Raw genomic sequence first — 9344 nt, forward strand, 5'->3', positions numbered from 1 at the left:
AAAACTAAAAAATAAATAAATAAAAAGAACCACATATGTCTGATGGCCACTGTATTAGACTGAGCAGATCTAGTGGACCTCAATTATGGAGAGGGCATTTTTTAATCTTCTACAAAATTTCTGTTCCAACTCCACTGTTGTTGCTGTTATATTTCTCCCCAGCCTACCCAATTCATACCCTAAAGTGGTGTAAGAATCTAGCAAGACAGGGTGGGGGGACATTGGAATTAAGTGTGAACCCTTGAGAAGATCTCACATGTGATACAGGACTACTGCCCTTAACCCACCTGGTGAGAACCCTTGAAGTCAAGTGTGCCAGTTTTCTATTTCTATGTCACAAACCACCCCAAAACATAATTCCCTAAGATAGCAATATTTCTTTTCCTCAGTCTGTGTTTTGGGCAGGGCTCCAGGCAGGTAGCTCATCTCTGCTTTGCTTGATATCAGCTGAGGTGGCTCAAATCCTGGGGCTAGAGTCATCTGAAGACTTGCCCATTTACGTGTTTGGTAGTGGATGTTGGTTATTGATTGGGACCTTATCTGGGACTTTAGCCAAGGCACCTATATATGTCTTGGGCTTCCTCACAACATGGTGGCTGAGTTCCAAGGGTGAGTGGAGTGGGAGTACCAGGTTGCAGCTCTATCCTTTTTTTTAAATTTTAATTAGTCTCAGAAGTCATGCCGTGTCACTTCTGCTGCATCCTGTCCATTGGATATCAGCATGAAGGCTCCCTGCTTCCTTGTTTCCATATCCTGAGCTGATTTCCTCCTTCACAACTTCCATCATGATCTGCCTCACTTCCAGCCCAGAGCAATGAAGTCAGCCAACAATGGACTATCAGCTGCAAATCAAAATTTCCTCATCTGAAAGAGAGAGAGAGAGAAGAAAAGAAAAGAAATCAGCCACTAAGGTCAGCCCATATTCAAGAAGAGAGAACTTAAAAACTCAACTTTTTTTTTTTTTTTAAATTGAGATGGGATCTGGCCCCAAACTCCTAGTCTTAAAAGATCCTCCTGCCGCCTCAGCCTCCTGAGCAGCTGGGACTATAGGTGTGTACCACCATGTCCAATTTCAGCCTTTGTTGATAGGAGTGTTAAAGAATTTGTTGTGGTGCACATCAGTGATTCCAGTAATTCAAGATGCCAAGGCATGAGGAGCTCAAGTTAGAGGCCAGCCAGGGCAACTTGGCGAGAACTTGTCTCAAAATAAAAAATAAAAAGGGCTGGAGATGGAGCTCAGTGGTACCACCTCTAGGTTCAATCCCTGGTACTGGGGGCGGGGGGGCGGGAAACAGGGAGAAAGAATTTGCAAACCACATTTTAAAACCTCCACATAGACCTGGGAGTGAAGAGCACCAAGCACAGAACTCTAAGGAGCTTCACTGTTTTGGGGTACAATGAGCCTCTTCCTACTTAAACCTTCAGTAAGTCAGTAAATAGCAAGCACATGGAAAATCACAAACCAGCTCCGCAGTCAATTAAGAAATTTTTCTGTGCTCCTTCCTGAACACCTGGCCCCAGGAGCAGCCACTTGTCCAGAGTTACCCCCAAGTGCCTATTTTCTAGGCCTCTGATGCAGAGACTTCTCTATTGCACATACTCCTTGAGTAACATCCTGATTCCTTTTTTCAGAAATTCTTGCATAGTAGAGTGGGAGGAGCCTGAGGCCAGGACACCTGGATTCTGATTCTCCATCCTGCACAAACCTATAAAAAAGAAAAGGTTATTGCAAGAGAGTAGACTGTGGGGAATAATTTCCTTCTTCACAGTTTAATTTTCTATAATATTAGTTTAGATAGGCACTGTGGCATAAGACTATAATCCCAGCGACTCAATAGGCCAAGGCAGGAGGATTGTGAGTTTTGAGTCCAGCCTCAGCAATTTAATGAGGCCCTAAGAAAATTAGCAAGATCCTGTCTCTAAATAAATAAATAAATAAATGAGCTGGGGATGTAGCTCGGTGGTAAAGTCCCCCAGGGTTCAATCCCTAAATAAATAAATTATAATATATATATTTTTTTCATATAAAATATAAGTTTAAAATATTGTGGTGAAGTAAATATAGCATAAAACTTACCACTTTTTCAAATTTTTTTGCAGTGCTGGGGATGAAACCCATGGCCTTGCACATGCTAGGCAAGCCTCTATCACTGAGCCAAACCCCCAGCCCCATTTTAACCCTAAGTGTACAGTTTAGAGGAATTAAGTACATTGACAGTGCAGTACAACTATCACCATTATCCATCTCCAGAACTTTTTCATCTTTTTAAAAAATACTTTATTTATTCATTTATTTTTTATATGGTGCTGAGGATAAAACCCAGTGCCTCACAAGTGCTAGGCAAGTGCTCCCCCACTGTGCTACAACCACAGTCCCTCTTTCATCTTTTCATACTGAAAGTCTGTACCTATTAAACACTAACTCCCCACAAGCATCCTAATTTCTGTCTGATTTTTGACCATTCTAGGCAAAATGGAATTCTACAGTATATGTCCTTTTGTAACCAGTTTATTTTACTTAGCATAACATGTTCCAGGTTCATCTGTGTTGTAGCATATGTTAGAATTCCTTTTAAAAGCTGAATAATATTCCATTGTATATATAGACCATTCAACAGCCAATGAACATTTGGGGTGGCTTCCCCTTTAAGGCTATTGTGAATGATGCTGCTATGAGCATGAGTCCAGAAATAACTATTCATATCTCTGCTCTCAGTTCTTTGGGGTACATATATAGAGGTGGATAAAATAATTCTGTTTTTCATTTTTTGAGAAATCAGTTAAAATTTCTTAAGCTTTGTTTGTGGGGAGGCAAAGTTGGGGGTGAAACCAGAGGTGCTTTACCACTGAGCTACATCCCTAGTCCTTTTTAAAAAATATTTTCTATATTGATACGGGTATTAGTAAGTTGCTGAGGGTCTTGCCAAGTTGCTGAGCTGACCTTGAATTTATGATCCTCCTGCCTCCATCTCCCTAGTCACTGGGCTTACAGGTATGCTAAATTGTTTTGTTTTTTTTTTTTTTAAACAACAAAAAATAAGAATCAAAACAGCTTCCAGGCACAGTGGTGCCTACCTGTAATCCCAGTGACCCGAGAAGGCTGAGACAGGAAGATCACAAGTTCAAGGCTAGCCTCAGCAAATTAGCAAGATCCTGTCTCAAAATGAAAAATAAAATAGGTTGGCGATGTAGCTCAGTGGTAAAGCATCTCTGGGTTCAATCCCTATAACAAGGGGGAAAAAAAAAAGAATAGCCAGTTTGATAGTAGCAGAAAAATCCTGCCATGTCTAATCATCCTGATTTTTAATGTTTACTTATCTAAAGTCTTGTCTCCCCACCCCCCTCCAACCCCGCTGTCCTAAGGATCAAATCCAGGGCCTCATGCACTCTGCCACTGAGCTACTTCCCTAGCCCTTGTCTTTTTTGTTTTTGTTGTTGTTAGAAAGATTAATTAAAAGAGAGCACACTTAATTTTTGTTTTATTTATTTGCTTATTTAGATTAAAATATAAACATAAAACTTAACTGTCTTAACTATGTCAAGTGTACAGGTCAGTGGTGTTAAGTCTAAGTTTTATTTTAAGGCTGGTAATCTCATCAAAGTCTAATCCCATCAGGTTTCTGCAGGTGTCCTAAGGCTCAGAGTCCTGGGATCCTCCACTTCCACCACTCCCCCCACCCCCACAGTGCCCTATTCTCTTCCTGTCCCCTTCCTCAAAGCCACCAACAGAACTGTCTTGAACCAGGCTGCCCTTGCACTTTCTTTGCAAGGACACTAACACATCAACTTGTTCTTGTAGCCTTTCATATTAATTGGTTGTGACTTTGCAAAACAAAATATGGGTGCCTAATGAGCCGTGTTGTGTGCAAGGAGCTTGTCAGACCAGGTATTTATAACTGTGCTCCCCCTCCAGCTCACCAGCCCTACCACCCCCACCCCACACACCCACACAAAAGCATGTGGCTTGTGTGACTTTGGGTATGTCACCTCCCTTTTTTAGGCCTTTTGTCATCTGTTGATGAGTGAGTCAGAAATCTCTGGAAGATTCCTGGACTCCACACTCCCATTATACTCCATCACACTGTGCTGCAGTCTGCTCTGACCATTAGCACCAGGAGAAAGGAGCAGAGATGGCAGAAGGCTGGGGCCCGAGACGCAGGCCTACGCCTATTTTTATGCTCTCAATCTTTCCCAGAGTCCTGACACTGTTACTACTCAAGTCCCACCTCACAGATATTTTCCAACCAAAATTGAGGTTAAATGGTCCGAAAACAAGGAGAGTTGTGTTAATTAAAAGTGGGAAGGCAGATGGGCTAGACAGGCATGAGGGGGGTAGGGGGCCAGATGGCAGGAGCAGTTTTGTAGAGGCCAGTGGGCAGGACAGGGATGGGGCAGCCTCCCAGGGGCCAACAGAGGATACACCATGGTGCTCTGGGAGTAGAATGGCCAGAATCTCCACATCCTATTTCCTGGCCTCTGCGTGAACGTTCTGGGGGCTGGGGGCTGGCTCTGAGGTGACACTGAGTTCAACAGAGCCACTGCCCACTCCCGCCCCACCTTACCAGGAAACGCCTTCTTGCCACAGTGACCACATCCCCTCAGGTTGCCTTGGCAACACTCCACCGGGGCTGGAGGAGTTGGGTCACAGTTGCCCAGCAACAGGTGGTGGCCTCCCTTCCGCCCTTATGTGAGGCCAGCCCTCTCTGTGCCTTCAGGCCTTTCAACAACCGCTGAGCACCAACCGGAGGCATGCGAAAGGCAGAGCGGCTCTGAAGAGAGGAAGAGGAGCCCAGGGCTGACCCGAGGAGGTGAGATGAGGGGTGCAGGAGGCCCCCCCAGAGGGAGGACCTGGGGTCGAGAGAAAAGCAGGCAGAGACAAACAAGGGAGGTAGGGACAGGCCCCAGAGAGCGCAGCTGGAGAGGCTGGGACAGGTGCAGAGGTGTCACCAGAGACCTGGCACAGCAGCAAATATGGTGGAGCCCTGAGATGAGACCACCTTCAAGGTGGGAGGTGACTCAGTAAAGGAGCACTGAGGTGGCCGCAGCAGCGACAGCCAGAGAGGGGGTGCCCATGCAGGGGAGGGGGCCGGGAGGGAGGGAGGTTCTCTCATTTCCTCTCCTACTACTTCCTCTCTAGGCCAGAGGACCCGAGGGGCCTAGGAAAGAAGCCCTTGTGGCCCTGAGCTTTTGTCTGGGAGGAAATGGGGCTTCCAGAAGGGGACTGGAGGGCCTGCAGGAGGAGGTCTGCCTGTCCTCTGGCCCTCTGGCTTGTTCTTGTCCCCTTTGGGTTCCCTTTGTCCCTCTGTCTGCGAGCTGGATCCCGAGTCCCCTTTGCCTTGTCCGTTGTTGTTTCCTGGACACTGTGCCCCTGTCCACCTCTTGATTGTGCTGACGTGGCCTTACTTGCTCCCTCTTCTCACCTCTGGGTCTCCAGATGCCTGCAACTCGTGGGCAGCCATCTGAGCACATGGAGGCACCCAGTGCATCCGAGACAGCCTTGTGGCCTCCGCTGCCCTGTGGCCCCTGCATCCCCATCATGCTGGCCCTGGCCTCCCTCGCCGCCTTCTTCATCCTGACTACAGCCGTGTTGGCCGAACGCCTGTTCCGCCGCTCTCTCCGCGCAGACCCTGGGACCCACCACGCACCCACCCTGGTCTGGCGCCCCGGAGGGGAGCTGTGGATTGAGCCCACAGGCACTGCCAGAGAGCGCTCTGAGGACTGGTATGGAGCAGCAGTCCCCCTGCTGTCGGGCAGGGCCCCAGACCCTCCCACCCCTGGGGGCACTTTGGAGGCCCAAGCAAGCGCCCCACTTGCCCCTTTAGCCCCTCACTCTGCTCCCAGTTCCTTGGTTCTCCAGACCCCACCTGAGGTCCCAGCCCAAAGCACCTTCTGGGGGCCCCAGTCCCAGGAAGAGAGGCCCCATGCCACGGGCCTGGTGAGTTGGGCTGAGCCTGAGCTGAGGTCAGAGGTCAGCATGCAGTTGGGGAGCCCTAAGGCCTGGAGGCAGAGGCCAGGGAGCCCTGAGCCTGACTGGGGACTCCAGCCTCGGGTCACCCTGGAGCAGATTTCAGCATTCTGGAGGCGGGAAGGCCGGACCAGTGTCGGGTTCTGAATCCCCAGAGCCTGTGTGACTGGCCTCCCAGAGACCCCTACAAAAGGCCCCATATCCAAGGGACCATGAGATCCCAGGCTTCAGCCTCAGGGCTGGTCCTGAGGCTGCCCCAGAGAAGATATTCTCTCAGGCCTTCTGTCTGTATTTCAATTCTCCTGAGCCTGGACGTGGGCAGCCTGAGTGTGGACAGAGTCTGTGCTCCAGGGAACCCATAGGTGCCTCTGCTTAATACTCTGAGCTGTGGTTCAGAGGACCGGAAGTGCTGCTGACAGAAAGCTCCAAGACTGATTTCCAGAGTAAGAACTCAAGGTAACAGACAGGAAATAGTGTCAACCCAGCCACTTCCACCTAATAACAGTGTGTGTCTAAGATGCCCTATGAAAGCAAAGGGGTCCCATGGATGGTGACTTGTGGCCCGGATGTGAGATGTCAAGAGACAGTTGTGTTGGCAACAGATGACAGGAATCCAGCCTCCTGGAACCACAAATCTTATCCCTCCTGAGCCATTCTATCCCTAACTGCTATGAGGTCCTCAGGAAAACGAAGAAGACGAGATCAAGCAAAGGAGCCTTTTATTACATATGAACTATGACTTTGACTCTCAAATGGCAAAGGAACTTGCTGACCCAAGCTGAAGGGCCCTTCTCTTGCCTGGAGTTGGGACTTAAAGTCAAAGAACAGGCTTCTCTGCCCATCTGCCTATGGCTGACACATCTCAGCTCTCTGATCTTATTCCAGGGTGAGGAAAACCTGGGCCAAGAAGAACCCAATCTGGTCAAACTTGGAAAGGAGACTTTCCAAAATGCAATCTCTGGCCATGGTCCCTCTTAGCTTTCTGCATAGTCCAGAGAGACAGACTTACCTATGACTGACCCCATAGAAATGGTACCCCAAATGCCTCTGGGTCTACTAACTGACCTCCCTACTAGGAGAGGAGCTATGGGTGGCAAGTTTCTATTCCCTGGTTTTTCAATTTCTCAAATTTCTGTAAGGATTATTAGGATTTTTGCTACATTAGCTTATCAACCTGCACTGTCATTGGCTTTACATTTTTCTTTAAGTTGGCTCTTAATAAATTTACTTTTAAAGGAATCTCTTTTTGTATCACTTCTATAAATGGAAAACCAGTATCACTTGCCATAAATAGAAGGTCAAATATGAAATACAATGTAAATGAAGTTATTAAGTTCCAAGTAGACATTGTTTCCTGTTAGAGGCATTGACCCCAAACTCTGCTCTTTGTTAAAAGAAAAGTATCTAATGGATCGGCAAGTGGGAAAAGTGTCAGATTCTAGCACCAAACAGAACTTCTCCTGGAATGCTGAGGTGGATGGAGTTGACAGTGATCCTATGTTGTTATTTATTTATTTATGGTGGTACTGGGAATGTGCTGGGCACTGAACTACATCCCCATTCCTTTTTATTTTTAATTTTGAGACAAAGTATTGCCAAGTTGCTGTGGCTGGCCTCAAACTGTGATCCTCCTGCCTCAGCCTCCCAAGTAACTGAGATCACAGGCTGGCACAGCCATGCAGGGAAAACTGTATTGTGGCTAGGAGCCTCTCAAGTGCAGCCATGCCCAGGGAACCACTCTGTACTTCCTGCTCAGGCTGCTGAGGAGCACTTGGAGACTCCCCTCTAGTCCCTCGCATGCTAGAAGTTGAAGGAGCAGTCCAGCAACCAGCAGCCCCCAGGCAGAGGGACCAAGAACCTTGTGCCACAGCCTCTGTCCCCAGGTGTCCTCATCCACCTGCATCTTGAACACCTTCTTCTGAGCCAGGTGTTGTAGGAATGAGACCTGCCCCTTCCCTCAAGGAACTCATAGTATCAGGTTGGGGGATGAAGGTAGGGGTGAGATGGGACACAGACTTGAAACTGATGCAAGGTAGAAATCAGGTCAAAACTGACACAAGGGCCAGGAGTGGTGGCGCACACCTGTAATCCCAGCAACTCAGGAGGCTGAGGCAGGAGGATCACAAGTTCAAAGCCAGCCTCAGCAACTTATGATACGCTGTCTCAAAATTTAAAAAATAAAATAAAAAGGGTTGAGGATGTAGCCCAATGGTTAAGTGTCCCTGTGTTAAAAGATAGAAAAGAAAAGAAAGAAAGAGAAAAAGAAAAAGAAAAGGAAGGAAGGAAGGAAGGAAGGAAGGAAGGAAGGAAGGATGGAAGGAAGGAAGGAAGGAAGGAAGGGGCTGGGGTTGTGGCTCAGCAGTAGAGCGCTTGCTTCACGCATGCGAGACCCTGGGTTCTATCCTCAGCACCACATAAAAAAACAAATAAGTGAAATAAAGGTATTGTGTCCAACTACAACTAAAAAATAAAATATTTTTAAAAAAAGAAAGAAAGAAAGAGAAAGAAAAGGAAAAACATACAAGATGGAAATCTTGTCACTCATGAGCTGGGTAACTATATCAGTTGTCATGGTCATGGTCATCAGCTGACAAGATGGTTTGTGGGGACTCTGCTCACGAGGAGTAAACAGTCTACTAAGGGAAAAACAAAGAGAGACACTGGGGTTCAGAACTTAGGAGCTCCCCTGCCAGTGCTCAGGAGAGACAGCATGCGCTAGACAGGAAACCAGGGTAAGGTGTCTGGCTTTCAGTTTGACTTTATTTCCCATCACTTTAGAGAGTTAAGAAAAGTGTTTTTGTTGTTGTTATTGTTTTTATTTTAGGGCCTCGTGTTCTTTCTCTGTACAACAAGAGACAGGCAATAAAACAAGATGTTCTATTGCAATTTTTTTTAGCTGTGACACTGGAGGATGCTATAAAATGAAAGGTGGCTGAGCCAATGGATGGGTGGATGGAGGGAGAATGGATAGCTGAGTGAGCAGAGTTGTGGCTGGTGGACAGAAGAACACGTGGACAGGTACACACGATCTTCCTGAGGCCGAGTCCAACTTGCTATCCCCAGAATCATCTTCCCATTCCCAGACCCAGAGCATGGGGTTCCAAGACATAACAGAAACCTCAATTGAAGGAGGATGAATAAGTGGATGGATTAATAGGTGCATTCGTTTTACCTTTTCTCCTTTCTCTTTCTTTTAAACCTCTCTCATTTTTAACACCATATTTAACACCATCTTTCTCATGTTGGTTCACTCTTTTACATCTTTAAGCATTTAAATCTTACTTACTGTACAGTCCTTTACCCAATAACTCTAATGTCTGGGGTTCTAGGCCAAGGTGAATCCTGTTGGATGTTGTGTCTGCTTTGTCTCATTTACCAC

At 47.0% G+C, this 9344-nt stretch overlaps 1 protein-coding gene across 1 annotated transcript; it reads left to right on the plus strand.

Annotated features, from left to right (window-relative positions):
* The first annotated feature begins 4639 nt into the window (after positions 1-4639).
* CUNH16orf54 (chromosome unknown C16orf54 homolog) lies at positions 4640-7204 on the plus strand. Its single transcript, XM_015491288.2, has 2 exons — positions 4640-4808; positions 5435-7204. Exon 2 carries the CDS (start codon positions 5435-5437, stop codon positions 6110-6112), a length of 678 nt encoding a protein of 225 aa, XP_015346774.1. The 5' UTR covers positions 4640-4808; the 3' UTR covers positions 6113-7204.
* The last annotated feature ends 2140 nt before the right edge of the window (positions 7205-9344 follow it).

Source organism: Marmota marmota, unplaced genomic scaffold, assembly GCF_001458135.2.
Source record: "Marmota marmota marmota unplaced genomic scaffold, marMar, whole genome shotgun sequence".
Taxonomy (NCBI): Eukaryota; Metazoa; Chordata; class Mammalia; order Rodentia; family Sciuridae; genus Marmota; species Marmota marmota.